At 39.3% G+C, this 20,970-nt stretch overlaps 1 protein-coding gene across 1 annotated transcript in view; it reads right to left on the reverse strand.

Moving 5' to 3' along the window:
* Themis (thymocyte selection associated) overlaps window positions 1-20,970 on the reverse strand; it is a 188,492-nt gene that overhangs the window by 80,967 nt on the left and 86,555 nt on the right. The window contains exon 4 of the mRNA XM_028877336.2: window positions 16,107-17,158. Within this exon, the coding sequence (XP_028733169.1) occupies window positions 16,107-17,158 (1,052 nt within the window). The remainder of the gene's footprint in view (window positions 1-16,106; window positions 17,159-20,970) is intronic.

Here is a 20,970-nt window from a genome sequence, read left to right on the forward strand (position 1 = left end):
CCCTTGAGATGGAGAAAACAATATTGCTATGTTTATTTGCAAGCAAATTTGGTTAGTTTCAGGCAGGAGTAGTCGGCACCACCACATGGAATCAGTGCATTGATGGGTTGTGTAAGGCAGGAGGCAAGAGGGACAGGTTTCACGTGAGGAATGGCACTTCATGGATGAACATGGGTACCAAATGGTTAGCCAAAGAGAGGCCACTTAAGAAGAACCAGCAAGGGTGCCTCATAAGGAAGTGCTCATGTCAAATGGATGGAAGTCAGGCAGAGATAGTGCCCTGCAGGGTTAGGGGAAGGATGCCAACCTGGCAATCAGGTTTCTGGGATGCAGAACTGAGATGGGCGGGGGGTTGGCTCTAAACAGAGGAAGACAAAAATAGAAGCCAAGCTCCCACTGTATGAAGAATGGGGCCCCATTAAATCAAGCATCACATCGTCCACTTTGGGTGCCACAGACAGAAATTTATAGTACATGGCCAGAAAGACCACTATCATCCAACACATGAGAAGGAAGTCCGGAGACTCTCCCTGTTTTGTCTCTTTAGAGTTTTTCATCTACAACAAGGCATCCTGTTGATATTTTAAGATACTCACAGAAACAATTTTAATCTCAATTTTTTAATATTTAGTGTGTAAATACAGAATCGTAAGTGTGTGCAATGTGTAAGCTAGACAAAAGGGTTCTGGTCTTTCACTGTAACCTAAATTTATAGTCCAGGATACTGTCATCATCCCAGATCCCACTGCAAATGAGTAACAAATTCAGGGCAAAACCCATATTCTCTTAATTTTTCAGGATATTGTTTTAAACCATAGTTACCTAAACTCAGATGAAATGTTCAATATTTTCCACAAAGACTTCAGTTTGTTTAAAGCCTAAGAAAAGACAGTTCTGTTAATAAAAGAACTCAGGTGGGAATAAGCTAAAATTTAAAGGTCAGCAGTCAAGTTATGGAATGAAGATTCTTTATTAAAAGTAGGAGAGGAAATGCAGCCAGGGAGAGAGAGTTTTTGGTTTTGTACTCAAATAGACATGGTCTTAGCTGCTACTTATGGCCTTCATCACTATCCATCTGGTCCCTGGCAGCATCGGGTGCCACAGTATCCCTTTGATTGACATTTCTTTCTTTCTCTATCCTTGATCCTACTACCACGGTCTAATCACAGGCCCAAACTAGAATGAGACCTATAAAAGGTGAGTTGATTCACAACACTCCCCCATTCAACCCTCCATCGACTTCACATCTCACAGTGTTAACCCACTGTGACAACTATATACAGACCCCTACAGCACAGTCTTCTCTCGCTTCACTTCAGCTTATGTTCCCTCCATTCTAAACTTGAAGAGTTGTCAGAAATTACCAGAGAGATTCACACGTCGTTAATGAGAAGATTCAGCTGAATGGACTGTCAAACCACTTAACAGGATGGAAAATCAAATGTAAAAGTTCAAATTCTCCAAATGATCATTTAATTTCATTTTAATCAAATTATCACAAAGTATTTGTTTTGTTTTAAATCAATGAGGTCCTTTAAAAAGTTCATTAAGCAGAATGAGGTAACTAAGAGTCTACATTGTGACTGAAAAAAAAAATGAGAAAGAGAAGACTATACACACACACACATATACATATGTTTATGTACATATATATGAATGACACAGTAGAACTGCTACATTATAAGTTTCTTATACCTATATAATACAGAGTTGGTAAATTAAATCAAGAAAATGTGCAGTGATTCTGGGTCTAAAAGTATTGATTTCTGTTAGATTCAAAGAAACAGTACTCAGAGAGGGTTCAGATTCAGATATTGATGACCATCAGAGCGCAGAACATTCATTTCCTGTTCATAGCTGTGTGGTGATATTTGATTTGTGCTCTAATAAATAAAGCTTACCTGGAGATCAGAGGAAAAAGCCAGCCACTATAAGTAAACACAAAAGTCATGCAGTGTTAGTACATGCCCTTAATCCTATCACTTGGCAGGCAGGCATCTGTCTGGATCTATGTGAGTTCAAGGCCACACTGGAAACACAGCCAGGTGTGGTGCCACATGTCTTAAATTCCAACATAAGTTAACCATGGAGGTCTGGAGGTCTGTACAGACAGACAGGAAGTGACAGAGCTGGGCAGGAAGAGGAAATGATGTAGATGGACAGAGAGAGCAAATCAGATGGCAGAACAGCAAGGCATATAGGCAAGGGTAGACAGCAAGTAACTCGTATTTGGAAGCTAGGAAGCTTAGGAAGCTAGGAAGTTGGTGAGGTAAGGTTAGCTGATTTCCTATTTCCTTGTTTGCCTGATCTCTTAGGTTTTTACCCCTATATCTGGCTCCGTGTTCTTTACTTAATAAGACCCTTTAGAAATTTGCTTACATAGCTGTCACCAGACTTAAATACATCCATGTTTATTCCCAAGTGCACTACCAACAGTTCCTTTAAAAGTACAAGAACAGATTTCATTTCATAGCTTTTGAAGATTAAGATTAGGAAAACCTGTCGTGGCTGTCATATCTACATGGAAATATCCTAAGCTGACTGAAAATTAAACAAGAAGAAAAGGAGTAAGACATCAAAGGATGCCAACAAGGAAAACAAATTAAGTTTCCACATACATTTTTGGGAATTACAGAGTGCCAAAAACGATTTGAAATTGAGGGCTGATGTTTTTCATTAGCAGTTTTCAAAAGCCTTGACATACAGAAACATGAATGGGAATAATGGCGTTGAGCATGCCAACTCACACATGAATGAATATGCAGATAAGTACAAAGCATACGGCTCTTCAGCAACACAAACACACGTGCTCCTAAGGGACAAACAGAGCAAACTCATAAAGTTTATCCAGAAACAATTTGAATCTTGCTTTTGTGTGTCACTTCAAATTAATATTAGAATAACCTTGAAAGACCTTTTGAGGAAATTGTTAGTCAACAAATTGCTGTGGGATGGTCTGTATGTCAAATCTGTTGCTCTGATTGGTCAATAAATAAAACACTGATTGGCCAGTGGCTAGGCAGGAAGTATAGGCGGGACTAACAGAGAGGAGAAAAGGAGGAACAGGAAGGTGAAAGGGAGTCACTGCCAGCCTCTGCCATGACAAGCACCACGTGAAGACTCGGGTAAGCCACAAGCCATGTGGCAAGGTATAGATTTATAGAAATGGATTCATTTAAGATATAAGAACAGTTAGCAAGAAGCCTGCTACGGCCATACAGTTTGTAAGCAATATAAGTCTCTGTGTTTACTTGTTTGGGTCTGAGTGGCTGTGGGACTGGTGGGTGACAAAGATTTGTCCTGACTGTGGGCAAGGCAGGAAAACTCTAGCTACAACAAATAGTTTTTTAAAATTAACATTTGTTGGGCTAAAGAGATTGTTCAGTAAAGTGTGAAGTACTTGCTTTCCAAGAATAATGACCCAAGTTTGAAATCAAAGCAGGCATATAAATATGCAAGCATGTCTGCACAAGCCTATAACTGCAGTACTGGGGCTTGGAGCCCAGCAGATCTGGCCAGTCAGTCTACCCAAAATGACAAGCTCTGGTACAGTGAGAGATTCTCTCTAAAGACAACGAGAGGGACAATGATAGAGGAGGACACCTGGTATCCTTCTGTGTCGTCTTCATACTAGCACATAGACATGTGTACTCACACTAGCACATACCACATACATGCACCACATACCCATCAACATTTACCATGCAACAGATACATAACTTTGGCTCACTTTAGCCCAACAATAAAGCTCAGACTCCATCCTTACATCTTCTCGTCTATAGCAAAAAGTAAGGATGTTTCATTCCTCCGTAGTGTTTCTTTATTCATTAAATCTTCTTTTGACTCCCAGCACAGAGCTAAGGTAAAAAGGAGAATAAGGACAAAGAGCACATATTCTCAGGCCATTGTTGTATATTCATATACATAGACGGATTCAACCATGCCCTTTCTGCGTGGGAAATTTCTGCACATTACTTGGCAACCGTACTTTTGAACTGAAACCTCCTAATTAAGGCCAACAGCTCTAGCTACCACTTGCAGCTCCTCTGCTCCAGAAAATGAAGCTACTGAACAAAGTCCTTTCTCCTCTCTCAAGTTCACATCTTCACTCCAGAGAACCTACATCATCACTGTGACATTTCTAGAAGTGCCGTTTTCTCTGTTTAATCCTTGCCAGGCAGGGGAAAGCTCCAGGCACAGCCTCTTCAGACTTTTTAGAAATGGGTCAAATACAAGTTCCTATTATCCTCAAATTTCCATGGCCCAATGGGAAGGCCCCAAATAGATCACATGAAGCCACATAAGTTAGCACCAGAGGACCAAAGATAAAGACTCAACTTCCTTTACCTATAATGTTCAGCATAATATTATTAAAAATGTAGTCAGCAAACTCCTGCAAAATGATATTCTCTCCCGCTCTGCTAACTTCTCCACCATTTTCTTACTAGGTCTGAGCTGAGAAGAAGACTTTAAAGTCTTTACCACTTTAAAGACGTTTGCTCCTGTGTCAAGATGGGAGACTGGCTAATAGTGCTGGATATGACTATAGGTTCTAAGTCCTGCCTAGTCCAGAAACCCACTTTTAAATGCATGAAGCTGCATTTTGTTCTTAGGTTTGGGGCCATCAGTATGATTCTAGAGCTATATATTAGGTTATATATATATGGTGGTATTTTATTTGTACTGAAATGTGATTTTCATTGTATGTTAATAAATAAAGTTGCCCGGGGGTCAGAGCTATTAGAGCCATAGCAAGAGCGTGGTGGTGGTGGCTCATGCCTTTAATCTCAGCACTTGGTAGAAGAGCTAGGTAGATCTCTGTGTGTTCAGGGATACAGCCAGCATTGGAGACATACGCTTTTAAGACCTGGAGAGCAGTACTTACAGGCAGTGACGAGGCAGTCATGTGTTTGGGTTTACAACCAATGAGAAGGCAGAACAGAAAGACTATTTAAAGGCAGACACATAGGAAGTAGCTCTCTTTCGGAGAAGCTAGGAGCACTGCAGGAGGTAAGATTTTAGCTCTGAGCTCTGACCTCTCAGCTTTCTCTTTTACATTGGTTCTGTGTTTTTTATTTTAATAAGATGGTTGGTTACATCTACATATATACATGTATATACCTATACATGCGTCCATATGTCACTTTATTGCAGGGACAGCTAATATGGAATCATGCATATATTTGTGCCTGAACACATATATGCATAAATGGTGGAAATATAAAATCCATAGAACAAAATATGAATTTTATAAAGCTGCTGCTGCTCTTAACTTGTTTTTATTTATTGTCTAATGAATAAGACATGCCTTCATATAAAAGTCATAGAAGCACATACCAACATATGAACACATAATAATGAATATTCATTGAAGCTATTGTCTTAGTTTAAAATGCCAGTGCTAGGGTGTGGCTGAGTGATAGAGTGCTTACTTAGCATACATGAGTCCTTGAGTTTGATTCCCAGCACAGACAGGAGAGAAGAGAGAGAGGAAAAGGGAGAAGGTAGGTGAGGGGAGGGAGAGAGAGAGAGAGAGAGAGAGAGAGAGAGAGAGAGAGAGAGAGAGAGAGAGAATAGAAGAAAATGCTTGTCTAACATACATGAGTCTGTGAGTTTGACCAGCGGCAAGGGAAGATCAGTCTGAGGATATAGCTTAGTTTTAGGGTGCTTGCCTATCATGTGTAAGGTACTGAGATGAAATACTAACATTGTCAAAAATAAATAAAGTAACCTCTGTAAAATAAGTAAATTGATTTTTACATAAATACAATGTAGCAAAGCATAGTAAAACCCAAAGCATTAGTTAATAAATAGTATTTATATATTTTAAATAATCCCACAGTAAATAACCAGTGAAGTCAATAATGCATAAAGCATAGACACACAAGTATACATATATACACTCTATGTATATATTGCATATATACATATATCCACACATATGTTTGCATGTATGAACTTAATATGACTCCAAAAATTTCACACACATGTGCAAAATAAACTCTTTTGAAAAGTAGTCATAGTAAAAAGAATCAATGAAATGTATTGATGGCTGGTATGTGGATAAGTCTTAAAGAAATGTATTTCCAGGCTTCTAAAGCACAGAATCTAGTTGAGGAGATAGAAAGGTAAAAGAACATTTTAGCAATCTATAGTAAATCAGTAAGTGTGGCAGGAATGTGTGTGATCTGTGGTAGAAACCCACATTAGGAGCACCAAGCACAGGTCTGCGTTACATGTGGGGAGGTAGAGGAGAGCCAGGGAAGTTTTAGAAGTCTAGTTCTAAGCCAGACATGCCCATGCATGGTTCTTGCAGGATGATTGAGAGTTTGTAGCTAGCTTAGGTTACATAGTAAGATACTCATGTCATAAAATAAAACCAATTATTCTAACCTTAACACTTAATGATAGTTCTCTTCGAGTAAAAATACTTTTTTTTAATTTATTAAAACTTTATTTAAAAGAGATTTCAAATAAAAACATCATATATTTAAAATTAACCAGACCCCAGTTCTGGTCTTCAGAGCAAGTTCTGGAACAGTCTCCAAAGCTAAACAGAGATTTCCTGCTTTGAAAAACAAAAAGAAAACAAAAACTTAACCAGACCCAAAGTCTATACACCTCAGAGGACTTCCACTCAGAACAGTCATTCTGAAGCTGTGAAGCTTCACTCTAGATTTTACACTTTCAGTATCAAATACATTTATATGGACTTATGCACACTCCACACCCAAACAATCCATGTCAGAGTGAAAACTAAAAATACAGTGTTATATCCTCTTTCATAATTCATGTCCATTTCCTGTATTAAGTTCTAATATCTACCCTTACTTGTCCTCCTTTGTACATATTGTACTATATGAATATCTACATTGATTTGCATATAAATGTATATTATCCTATAAGCCTCAGTCTTCTTGTCTATCAACTAAGGATACTAATAATGTGAAGAACAACATTAAAAAGACTTAATTATTATCGAAAATCTAATATAGCCACAACCAATGATTAGCAATAAATCATAAACATAACAGTCAGCTGGAAGTCACACAGAAAGAGGTGCCTCTTCAGAGGATAAAGAAGTCAGTAAGATGGATAATTAACGAGAGTACAGCATGAAAAGAAACAGAAAGAACAGTTACAGGTTGGACTCAAAAGTGCAAAGCAGAAATGATGGGATCCTGTGCTGAGGAAGTGTGAAATCCTAGCAGTGTTCAAGACACATAAAGGGAGTGGGATCAACAGGAGTAACAGTTGCTGAAAGGAAAGAAGAAAGAAAAGAAGACCATTTCCAGATGCGTGCTTTAGACTAGTCAATCGATTGTGCTGGTATTTCCAAAGATGAGAAATTGATAACGGAGATTGAATGTTAAGGAGGGATTTCTTGTTTGTGCTCTTGCTTTTTCTGGTTGCTTGCTTTTTTTGTTTTAGACGGCACAGTAATTGTTATACTGTGCACTTGTACCCAGTTGCTGTCTCCGGGAGCATTCAAAGTATCCCGCGCCCCTTTCTCAGCATTGGGCCAAAAAACAAAAAGGCAAGTCCTGAACATGGCAGATGCATATTTATGAGTTCTGTGGCAGTACGAGGTATCTCCTCATCCTGATGACTTCCTTGACCTTTAAGTACCCTGCAGATGGAGGTGCAAACTCCCTGCACTTCAGGTAGTACTTCTCTAGCATGGGACTTTTTTAACGGATGATCTTTGAGCACATTTAAACAGATTGTTTGCGTTTTATCATTTGTTTACATATCTGAGTACCTGTGCCTGTGTGCACATATGGAAGGGTACCAAGCAGACTCCTAAGAGGGCCTGGGAGTCCCTAGAGCTGGAGTTACAGGTGGTTGTGAACCATCCAGTGTGAGTCCCGGGAACCAAACTTCACTCCCGTACAAGAGCAGCAAGCACTTTCAACTGATGAGCCATCTCTCTAGCGCCTTAAACAGATTTCAGAAGAAAATTATGATGTAACTTCTAGTGAGTTCATGAATGAATGTATATAAATAATTAATTCCACTGAAAGTCATTTGATATGCATAAGAAATTTGTGCATATGGGGGCTAGAGAGTAGTTAGGAGCCTGGAATTGGAGCTAAAGATGGTTGAGGATGGCCCTGTGGGTTCTGGGAATCGAACCTGGAGCGACCAATGCTCTGAACTGCTCACATCTGGCAGTTTCCACCTAACACTTTGTTTATTCATGCTCAGTCCACCTCTTCCATAAGTTTCACTGTTTTCTTCTGCATTTGGTAATTGACATCCCAAAGGGTCGCACTTCAAACTCAACTTGAAAATGATGACTTATTAATCTGTGCCATGCTGTAAGAACAATAGATAAATATCTGATTTTTTTAAGTGTAAAACTTGTACCTCCTAACTAAAAATGGCCATATTTTCTGAGAGGCTCCTCCATGCCATCCATTTGTCTTTTTTTTTTTTTTCTAGATTCAAATGGGAAGTTTTTAAGGATGTCTGTTTTCCATCCTCAATGCCTGTGGTCTTTGAAAACTGCTATAATGAAAATCTTCTCCGTTCAGAGAGAAAGAAGATTCGCAGCTTCTACAATGACGTCTCTTTCAACACTCCTAATACCTACAGCACATCCAGGGAACGCAAAAGAAAACAAAAACCACAGTATTTGGGATGGAATCCTGTCAATGACAACTGAGTGTCTGCCGCGCTCATCTCCGTGTAGCCCCGGAGCCTGGATGTCTTTAATAAGATTCCACTGCCACAGCTAAGCTCAGAAGTGACAGGCCAGTCGCCGCAGCAGCTGTGCATGTGTTCTTTCTGCAACGCGCAGAACCCTGCCTCTCCTGCCTTTTGCAGCCCCAGCTCTCACTCTGGGGCAGCATTCCTATTTCGCTTGTTACACAAAACTTCGCCATCACTGCCTCCCTGGCTCCTTGCCTCAACGTCTCCTGTGGGTGTTCTTGTCCACAGAAGTCTAGAAATTCCAGGAACAAGTGGACACAGGGGGCATTAAATGGCCAAACAGAGTTCATGAAATGCAAGATTTCTGGGCCCAGCTACAGTCCCTAAAGATGTGGAATATCTCATCTTTCAACCAAAGGTTTGTTTTTCCTCTCCGGTTATAGGTCCTTTCATCAGAATATAGGAGTTACATTTCTCCTTTGTGGTACCCAAAAGCTATAGCCATTTATATCCATGACAGGCAAAACCCCATCGAGGCTATGTTCTTCCAAGCTACCTGAAACTACTTCTGACACAGAAACCACACCTGCGAGCAGGAGTCTACCCTACATCATTCCTCTTCAGGACACAGTGGCGGCATGGTTTTGTTTATTCAGCTACGTGGTAACATGTATCTGTCTAATTAAAACTCCAACTGCATAGAATTTAAAGGATTTTTTTTCACATTATGTTATCAGCATAAAAGAATTGTGCAGATTCCCTAGAATGCCCCACCTATGTTTAGATTCTGTACATTATTACCCATATATGAATATCGTTTCTCGCAAGTGATAAAATCCATGTCAAACTATGTTGACCTTGATGTAGTTGTCCTTCCTTAATATTCAGTGTCCCCTCACATGCTTCAGCCTGTACCTAAGTCACAGTCTTCAAGTTTCTACTGACATTTCTTTTGTCCTTGCTGGGGTATTGCCAACACAAGAGAATAGTTGGTAAACTTACCATGGAAAAGAATTCTTTAATTGCACCTAGTTCTTATGAAATGTCCCCATATATTCTTAATTTCCAAACATCTTAGATGAACTAATAGTGCTGCTAACTGACCACAGATGGATTTGACTAATTCTTAATACATTTTAGATTCTTACTTTTAGCCTACCTATACATTCGTTGCTACTTAGCATTGCAAGAAATGATCTAGTTAATGACCCATTAAGAAAGCAAAAGTAAACCCATATAATGAAGCATCTAGCAATCTTTTCTGTGCATATAAAAAGGCATTTTAATGAGTTAAGTGAGTCTGCATATTTAAACTCTGAATAACCCTCACAAAGTGTTCTCCAAATTTAAAGCAATATCCCATGTAAAACCCCAAGACTCCTAGGCTTGTTTTAAATGGTGGCTCCCTGATGTTAAACATTAAAAAATCTTAAACCCAATTATTTCAAGAGCATAGATGAGAGAAAAACATTACTACAGTTATCCCAGGGAATACAAAAGATGGAAGCGTGTACTGAGACAATAAGAAACCATTGGTTTTAAGACTTCCTGGGTATGTTACACAGAAACTGACAGACCTGTTGTGTTCCATCAATGATCCACTGAGCAAATCCCAATCTTCATGGTGGGTAAAAATTATTGAAGATGAGGAAGCCAATAGGTCCGAACATAGGTAAATGGTAATGTCAGTGATGTTTTTAAGAGATTTCAGAGAAAAGTGCTTTGTTTTTAGGCACATGAGAATTGATGGAACTCACTGAAACAAGAAATTGTGCATTCTTCTCAATGGGCCAGTGAGGAGCCCACTAACACCACCCTTGATCCACCATCCCTGTGTAGTAGGTGTGTTACTTTATGTCGCATTTGTTTAACTCTGTGAAGCTGTGTTGCTGTGCCTGTGTAAAACACCTGATGGTCTAACAAAGAACCGGCCAATAGCAAGGCAGGAGAAGGAATAGGTGGGGCTGACAGGCAGAAAAGATAAATAGAAGGAGAAATCAGGGAGAAGGCGAAAAATCAAGGAGCCAGAGAAGGAGGAAGACTCCAGGGGTCAGACACCCAACTACACAGCAAACCATGGAATAAGAGTAAGATTTACAGAAGTAAGAGAATGGGAAAAGCCCAGAAGCAAAAGGTAGATAGGATAATTAGTTAAGGAAAGCTGGCTAGAAACTAAGCCAAGCTAAGGTCGGACATTCATAATTAAGAATAAGCCTCCATGTGTGATTTTTTTGGGAGCTGGGTGGCATCCCCCCCCCAAGAGCAAAAACAAACAACATCCCTATCTTCTGCTCTAATCTTTTTTTTTTAAGCACATGCAGTCTGTCACAACAGGATTGCATCAAATCCTTCAACTCAACCAAAGTTGGAGATACTAAAACTGAATCTGTACTTGCTACATAAGAGTTACCTGTTTTTATTTGTTGATTTTGAGAAGGGATTTCATGGTACAGCCTAGGCTGGCCTAGGGAAACCCTCCTGTCTCTACATCTCAAGTGATACAATGACAGGTGTGTGTTGCTGTGGGATGTTCTGTATGGCAAATGTGTTGCTCTGATTGGTCAATAAATAAAATACTGATTGGCCAGTGGCTAGGCAGGAAGTATAGGCGGGACTAACAGAGAGGAGAAAAGAAAGAACAGGAAGGCAGAAGGAGTCACTGCCAGCTGCCACCAGGACAAGCAGCATATGAAGATGCCAGTAAGCCATGAGCCACGTGGTAAGGTATAGATTTATGGAAATGGATTAATTTAAGCTATAAGAACAGTTAGCAAGAAGCCTGCCACCGCCATACAGTTTGTAAGCAAATAAGTCTCTGTGTTTACTTGGTTGGGTCTGAGTGGGTGTGGGACTGGCGGGTGACAAAGATTTGTCCTGACTGTGGGCAAGGCAGGAAAACTCTAGCTACAGTGTGTCATCTCTTCAGGCTTTGAACAGCTCCTTAAATGTATAATATCACCTAGTGTCAAGTCTTTCAAATTTAAGCTGTCACTCAGCTCTTGTTCCTCAAATAAAAATAGTTCTAGAACTTCATAACTCTTTACCAACTCCAAGCCATCATTGTTCACAGCAGGATTCAGGTCTCAACACCATGAACTCACCTGGATCTAGTTAGAAAACAACAAATTACTATGTAGATCTTGAAATCAGCATACATCAATTTAGTCATTTTAGTACATGAGATATGTACTCTCCTCCTAACAAAACACCTAAATCATTTTCTACCTTTATAAGGTATTTAAAAAAAATTTAATCTACTTTAATCTATGAATGTTTTCTTGGTTTAAGATTTTTAAATCTTTAATTTTGGGAAGGTAGTAGACATCTGTTATTTTATATCACCTTAATTTTTTGCCTCTAGTTTTTGAGGTGGCCAGACCTGATAGTCTTCTTCACTGCTTTGGTTTATTTGGATGCTTTTTGTCTCTTCCAAAGCTCATGCAAGCAACTTCACACTAATGCAATAGTAGGAGGAGGTGGGATGGATTGAAAGAGCTTAGCCCAAAAGATACAGCCATGCAAAAGTATACTTAAGAACTTTATTGTTAAAAGTCTTGAGGGATGAGTGTCCCCTCTTCTGAATTTCTGGTATATGAGGAAATGGTGCTCTCCTTTCTGGGGGATACAGGAACAAGATTCCATCTTGGAACTGGAGAACAAACTCAATAGCAACTTGATGCTGCACTTCCTAGCCTCCAGAATTCTAAGACCAGAATATTTGTTTTCTTTGTAAGTCTTCTAGTCATGAATTTAAGACTAAAACATTCATCAACTTGGCCTAGAGTTGAGGCAAGCAGTAAACTGGCTGAGTCACTCTAACCTATGTCTTTTCTCTTTTTCAATTCAGTCTAGATAATGAGACAGTTTTCTTTTCTAGTATTGAAACTGAAATATATGATACAGGAACTCTTAGAAGTGTTGTGACATGTGCAAACAAAACTAGCTGGAGAAAGTAAAACCAATAGAAAAAGGAAAACAAATATTACTGTTGCTATTCTCAAGATCCCCGCTCCCACTGGTTCTAAAGCTTAGCTGTGCCCTCAGGTTCCCCATGGGCACAGGAGCCGATAAAACTCACTTTAAAAGGTAGAAAATAAAGAAAAGGTGTATTCTGGTTTGCTTCTGTTAGTGTGATAAACATTGATCAAAAGCAACTAGGAGGTATTATCTGGCTTACATGTTATAGTCCATCATGAAGAGAAACCAAGACAGGATCTCACGGCAGGAACCTGAAGGCAGGAAGTAAAGCAGAATCCATGGAGCACTGCTATCTACAGGCTTACTTTCTCTTACTTCTTGAGCTCCCTTTATTACATAGCACCAGACCCCTTATTTAGAAATGGTACTGCTCATAGTAGGCCACACCTTCCTATATCAATTAGCAGTTAATAAAATACCCCAAAGACATACCCAAAGGCCAATCAGATGGAGGCATTCCATCAACTGAGGGTCACTCTTTTCAGGGATATCAACGTGACAACCAATACTAACTATGACAGGGTGAGGAAGGAGAGAGGAAGGAAGAGAGAGGGAGGGAGGAAAGAAGGGGAGCAGTTGGGGAAGAGATAGAAAGGGAAGGGAGGGAAAGGAAAGGTGGGTTATAGATTTGAAGGTGGGTTATTTGTGGTACAAATCTCTTAGCTATTCAGGAGGCTAAGGCAAGAAGAACATGAGATGAGGCTAGCCTGGGTTATACAGCATCACTGTCACAAACAAACAAACAAATCACTTTTCAGCAGTATATGGCCTAGCTCATATACAGAGATTTAGCTATTCAAGGCTTTTATTAATCCCTAAACATCTTTAAATCATATTTTTATTCTTGCTATAATGTTACTATACATTTATTATTTTAAATAGCATAATTTTATTATCTTAGAGTCCAGCAAGTCAGAGGTCCAACCCAGATCTGATTGGGTTAAACTGGCATATCGCCAGCTAAGCTGTCTCTTTCTGGACCATCTAAGGAAGACTGTTTGTCTGTGCTTTCTGACTCTGGAGAAGCATTGTCAACACTTTATGTCTGACTCCCTGCCTCTCTCACTGAAAACAGGAACATTGTCTCTTTGGGCATTCTTCTTTAAACACATCTCACATAATGCTGTCCTCCACTGGAAAAGTTCTTTGTGAATACTTCTGTAACACTAATTCTAATTGGTCTTAATAATAAAAACCTGGAGTCATGTATTATGGGGTGAAAGCTGAAAGATCAGAGAGGCAGAGCAGCCAGCCACTAGTTCTTACCTCTATGAAGTTCTCAGCCAAAAAGAGGCTGAGCTCCTATCTCTTCCAACCTTATATTCCTCTCTCCACCTAACCATATCACTTCCTGTCTCTCTGTAAAGACCTCCAGACCTCTATGGTTAACTGTTGGCTGGCTCCACCCTCTGATCTTCAGGCAAGCTTTGTTTGTTAGAGCACAAACAAAACATTACCACAGACTTCAGTGCTTAAGTTAGATCTATCTGGATACTGCAGGATAATCTCATTATGAGGTCCTGGATTTTAAGCATATGTGAAAATTTCTTTTGCCATGCCTTGTTATATCCTGGTAGATTCTGGGAAGTTAGGTGTACACATCTCTGGGTGGGTGATATTATACTGCCCACTGATAAAAAATAGGAAAACATCTATTTTTCACTTTGAAGCAGGCAAGAATAGGAAATAGCTTAGTCGCTTGGAACTCTACTTGGCTTGGTTATACACACATCCCTCATACACATCAGGCACTTGGCAACCTGAGACTTTCAACCCACAAATATTACACACACACACACACACACACACACACACACACACACACACACACACCTCTATGAACAATGTACACAGTAATCTGCTAGCAATATTCTATTCACCTTCTGCCTATATGTAATTAAAATCAGATGCATGCTAAGAAGGGTCATACACAGTAAGCAAAGCCTATGTAAGCTTGTCAATTGAAATGGACAACCACCCAAACTATGTCCCTAGTCACCACAGGCATGCCTCACAGACATACCCACAGGCCAATAAGATGGAGGCATTCCATCAATTGAGTGTCCCTCTTCCCATGTATGCCAAGTTGACAACCAATAAATGAGAGCCCCAAACAATAATGGGGTCCTTGAATACCTTCACTCATGTGGCACTCCATCACTTCTAAGGGTGTATTTTTATCTGTTCTATTGCTTTGCTTTGAATATTGTTTTCTTGCTACTCTTGAAAATATATGTTTTTTTTTCTTCATTCTTGAAATAAGATGCCAAGAAGCTGGGAATACTAGGCCTACACCCTGACCACCAGTGATAGTATCAAAGTATAAGAATCAAAGAAACCCTTCACTTGAGCTAATCAGTTTTATTTTGGAACTGTTTTGTTTTGTCATCTTTTAAAAAATTATTCTTCCAGATAGAAATTTTTTTTGCTGGTTTTATCTTTTCTTTTTTTCTTCGAGAAAATGGCTGTGGTGATCCTTAAGGATTCCTTTAGCATACAATTAGAACAGTCTTTGAAATATGCAACTGCAAGCATATCCACATCCATCTATGAGTCTTGATGCCCAGTGATACCATCGTTCCTGAATATGAGGAACGCACAGGAAGTATCTCTTTTACTAACTGTTTTGTTTTCCTTGTGCTTCTAGCACAACATCTGCTGGGACAGAACACACTCCTTCCATATACCACAGAACCTCAGCCACACACACAAAAATCCATGTATGTCCTGGGCAAGGACAAGCTCAGTTCAGGTAGCCAGCAGGCAGTGTTTAAGATTCAATGACATCAAGTACAAATGATGCTGAACTGTGGTCTACCATCTTGAGCAGTTGTGGATTTGATAATTCCATAGAGATCCTGTGGTGCCTCTACGTTTATTGATTTTATTTTTCAGTAGAACTGTTAAAGATTACAATTCTAAGAGGCTTTATGTGGGCAGATGCTCACATTCTCACACACAGTTCTGCCAAGATATTTTTACATCTTTCTGAACATAAAACAAAATGAAGACATGTGTTAAGGGATGCATGTTACCAGTAAACTCCTACCCGCCCCCAGATGATGGGAGTTTATTGTATGCTTATTTCCTTGGTGAAGTATTAAGATAATTCTACCTAAGAAAAATGAGCCACATTTCCAAAATAAAAGGGAATTTCTTCTGAGGTATCTGATTGATTCAACATGTTTAATTGTCAAAACCCATTGGAATGGCAGCTTTCACAGTCATAACCAAATGTCTTCAATTCTATTTCTAACTCAACACAGATTTCATGCCACATCTACTCATGAAGCATCAAAGTACAACATGCTGCAACGGTTTCTCCTATGCTGATGTTCATTCATCTAGCATGCATTGCACAGGCTTGTTTCAAATTGGTAGGAAAGAAATGAAAGCAAGAAAAAGGCAAACTCGGAAGCAACTAGAAACTTATTATCTCAAGAAGAGAAAAATCTGTGAAATCGGTGTCTTACCTTGGGAGACTTGGGTAGATCTCCTGTTCTTTCTTCTGCTAAACTGAGCAGGGTTAACTTCATTTCCTCTGCTGAGGGGTGCTTGGGAGGGCGAGGTGGGGGATGTGAGAGAGAACTTTCATACCTCCTCATCATGTAATATTGTTCTTCAGTGATCTCTTCTACCAGAGTCCTAACTTCAATTGGTCCTGTATCCATAGGCAAATTACTACTACTAACTAACTGAACCGTCATATTCAATCGGCCCATAGGAATTTCCCAACATTCCCCGGGGTTGGCAAAGTCACTGACAAGTAGGTAAGAGTCTGTAATATCCTCCTCCAACTGCAGCCCTGGAGTAGCTGCCAAAATGTCATCTTTAATGAAGAGATCTCTCACAGACACCTTCACATTGAAGGGCCAGCGGAACTGTGTACAGAGCTCTGAAAGTTGGTACTGTTTCTTGTCATGAATCACCTCTACAAAACCTCCTTCCATGTACAGAGGAAGCCATGCTGCCTCGTAGGACTTACTGAGGATTTTTTCACAGGCCAGAACATTCACTGTTCTTGTTCCCTCAAAGACGACTTCTGTGGTCTCTGAATGATGCACTAGGAACTGGTCCCCAACAGACACAGAGGACAGCTCTTTGTGAAGTGTGTGGAAGGCTTTGGTGGCCACCACGTGGAGAGTTTCCTTCTCAGTCTTAGATATCTGCAGGTCATAGGCCGTTGGGAATTCCCGGGGTCTCCTTTTGAACTTGCCTTTGTAGCTACTGGGGATCAAGAAGTGTCTTTTAGGGAAATTGCTTCGAATTTCTGAAGCTAGGATCCTCGAAGCCTGGTACTTTTTGTGGATCACAATGGTTTTCCCAGGCTGTAAGATACTTGGGGACAGTTGGTTCCCTTGAGACACTTCGATGACTTCAGCTACTATAGGAAACTCTTTGCTGGTCATTTCAAAAAGATCTTCTGTAGACAGCAACTGAAGAAACCAGTTAGCATCATAAGAGTCAGTAATATCTTTGACTTCAACATCTAAACTGGGGAGAATCCGGACTATGTCCTTTTGAACTGAAAATGAAAAAGAAAAAAAAAATCTGACATTTTGTTCAAAATGCTTTCTATGAGATGGTCTCCTGCTCCCATAGATAAATTTCATCTAGGAGGGAAAAAAGAACTCAAATAATCATGATATAATTTTCCTTATGTGAGACTTTTCAGTTTTGAAACTTTATGATAAAAGAAATACATAGGTCAACATATTTAGCTCAAGACATAGACATTATCCAATCCCTTCTTATATCCCTATAAACCTTACCAAAAATCACTTCCTCCTTACTACTACAAATGGTAATCTCTGGTGGTATTGTGTTCCCCCAAATATTGTGCACCCTAATAAACTTACCTGGGGTCAGAGAACAGAACAGTCACTAGATACAGAGGCTAGAAAATGATGGCACTCATACCTTTAACCCTAGCATTCCAGAGGCAGAGAACCCCCTGGATCTCTGAGTTCAAGGCCACACTGAAAACTGCTAGGCATGGTGATTCACGCCTTTAATCCCAAAGAGTGATGGCAGAAAGCAAAAAGATATACAAGGCGTGGAGACCAGAAACTAGAAGCATTTGACTGGTTAAGCATTCAGGATTTCGAGAAGCAGTTCAGCTGAGATTCATTTGAATAAGGACTCAGAGGTTTCCAGTCTGAGAAAACAGGATCAGCTGAGGAACTGGCAAGGTGAGGTAGCTGTGGCTTATTCTGCTTCTCTGATCTTCCAGCATTCACCACAATAACTGGCCTTAGGTTTGATTTAATTAATAAGACCTTTTAAGATTCCTGCTACAGTAATCACTCCCCTGACTCAAATGTTACTCATTCTTGCAAGTGTGCATACACTTTATGACATGTATCATACATACATATAAAGCATATAAATAGTTATGTGTGAAAGTTTTATAATTATTTGATAAGTTATTTATTTGATTTTTATTTGATAAAATTATATTTTAAGCCATAATTTTGAGACCAAGGAATTATTTGTAAAATTATTATAGGAACCAGTCTGGTAATTTAGGCAAAGCTCATTTATAAGGCTCCAAACATAACCATTATACAAATCTTATCCTTCAGGGTAAAACAACATAACAAAAAAACCCACAAAAAGTAATATACTTTTAGCATGGCATTAAAGACAGATGTTTTTTAAATGTCAGTGTTAACTTTTTTCCACCAGTGCTATATTTTTCCTAAATAGAAATGCTGTTATAGGGTGGGTCACAGTAAAAAAATACATATAGTAAACACAACTGTGTCACTGAGAACAAGTAAACTGGAATTCTAAGAACTCTGAGATTTAAGAGTCACTTGGAACATTGTGTTCATAGTACCTAATTGTTCTCCAGATTGTAATCTCAAAATATTATTACAAATATTCTCGAATTAAAAATGATTTTATAACAGCATATATTTTGACATCTTTCTAACACAAATTTTATAAGCGTTTTCTTAAATTCATATTGTTCCCCCCCCCCATGTCTAGTTACTGTAAGTCAGTGTTCTTGTTTGGTTGTTCGGTTGGTTATTGTTTTTTGAGGGGGGGTAGGTTCATTGGAATTGGGTAGAGCTGTGTGTTGTGGGGTTTCTTATTGGTGTTTGTTTGTTTGAAGACAGGGCCTAACTCTGTAGACAAGGCTCATAACCTGGAATTCACTGTATATCCCAGACAGGCCTCACCATGTAATGATCCTCTTACCTCTTCTACTCAAGAGCTGACATTATAGACATGTGACACCACATCAGACACTTTACCCATGTTCTTGAAAATTAAAAACATGAGAGCTTAGAAAATACTTTCATGAGAGCTTAGAAAATATTAAAAATATTGTTTTATTTAAAAGCAAAATAAAGTTAAATCAGTGGTGACCTCTACAATTAAATGCTATAAAATTTATAGGCTCACTTAAAATAAGAAATAACAAAGAGAAGAACTCTAAGGAAAAATATATCCCAAGTTCTCTTATTTTTCAGTTCATTTTATAAAGCTTATAAGAATATATGTCATGGACTTCTTAAATCCATGCAATTTTAGAAACTAAAACCTTGTTAATTAAATAAAAATGGCCAGTTTTCAGCATTTTAGAACAAGCTGTAGCTGGCCATCCTGGTTTCAACTAGAGATTGGTCGACTAGACGTCATTTGGAATTTTGAGGTATCTCTGAATTATTCCATCAGAACATCAGGGCCATAATGCAAGCCAGGTCCTTACCTATGTTGCATCATAGTGGGTGCAGTGTGCAAAAAGTAGCTTTCTTACTTTTGGAGGTTGCCATGGGCTCTGAAGAAATCTCAGGCCAAGCTGCCTAACCCCTGTATTCAAATTTTCTGTGTCCAATTGCTCACCTATCGACGGTACTTCTATTTCTTTTTAAAAATTTTTTTTTAGCAATTCAAGATTTATATACATTGCATTTTGATCATTTTCAACCCCCATCTATTCCCCTACTCATCCCCTATTCCATACCCACCCAACTTTGTGCCATTATATATTTCTTTTAAAATCCATCAAGTCAAATTAGGACTGCCTATATATATACACTTGGGTGTATAACCGTACAGTAGAGTGTATTAGAGCGGCAAGAAGCCAAAACGCTAAAAGAAAACTAAATTTCTCTTTCCCAGCCAGCAGCTATCAATTACCAATAGCTCCTCAGCCGGGGATGAGACGCCATGCTCATCCTCCATCTCTGTGTTATGATTTGAGTTGGCTTGAGTTTGCACAGGCCGTATGCATGCTGTCAAAATGGCTGTACGTTCATATAACAGCCGCCCAACTGTGTACAGAAAGCTCTAGCCACCCACTGCCTCCGGGTCTTACAGTCTTCCTGCACCCTCTTCAGCAATGGTCCCCAAGCTGTGGGAGGAAGGGGTGTGATAGAGATGTCTCTCTGTAGGGCTGAGGACTCCACAGGCGCTTATTCTCTACACTTTGGCCAGTTACTTGTCTCTGTGTCAGTCTCCATCTGCTGCACAATGAAGTTTCTCTGATGAGAGTTGCAAGACACCCTAATCTGTGAGTATAATAAAAAGTGGCTGTGAGTTGGTCCTTGGATTTCTAACTCTTCTGTATTGTTTTTCATAATATACCAATAGCATTGGACAAAGCAGTTTGATTCCTTCCACTTGGATCTATTTTCCTCTTTTTTTTTTTTTTTGTATGATTTTTCTCACTTTTTTGTTTCTTTTCTTTCCACGCCACCCACTGCTCACATACACATGCCTTTTAAAGTGTCGTAGCTGTCATTCTCTATTTACACCCTTCACCTACAGTTCTCTATCTATAATCTTCGCATTATGTGTTTATGCCTTTAAATGGCACCTATTTGCTACTGTTCTAGCCAAGTAATTCCCCTCAATTCCATGTATCTATTTAAGTACACATAGTAGGTGGCTCAAAATTAACATTCTTGAAGTCTGCCCTTCCCCACAAAGCAAGCATTATCCAATTCTTTCTCCATCTTCTTTGTCTTTCTTCATTCTACCAATCCCAGAGACACCTTCAAATTTCCTCTTTTTCAACTACCTGAGGAACCCCACCCTAATCAAGACAATTCTTGTCTGTGCCACATCATTTCTTACCTGTTTTTTTTTTCCAAGTCTTCCCAATGATAATGCCAGATTTCAAAAGAGTAGCCAGATATTCTTTTTAGGTTCTAAAATGATTATATCTACCATCTGTTCATAGAACCACAGTAGGAAATAAATCCAAGTCCTTACCTGGTCTGTGGTACCACTTTGATCTCATCTGCTAAGATGCCTCACTCTAACTCATCGCCCTCTCTCTGAGCTCTTGTCACCAATCCTTTTCCTTTGCCACACTCTGTC

The sequence above is a fragment of the Peromyscus leucopus genome, chromosome 8a, assembly GCF_004664715.2.
Source record: "Peromyscus leucopus breed LL Stock chromosome 8a, UCI_PerLeu_2.1, whole genome shotgun sequence".
Taxonomy (NCBI): Eukaryota; Metazoa; Chordata; class Mammalia; order Rodentia; family Cricetidae; genus Peromyscus; species Peromyscus leucopus.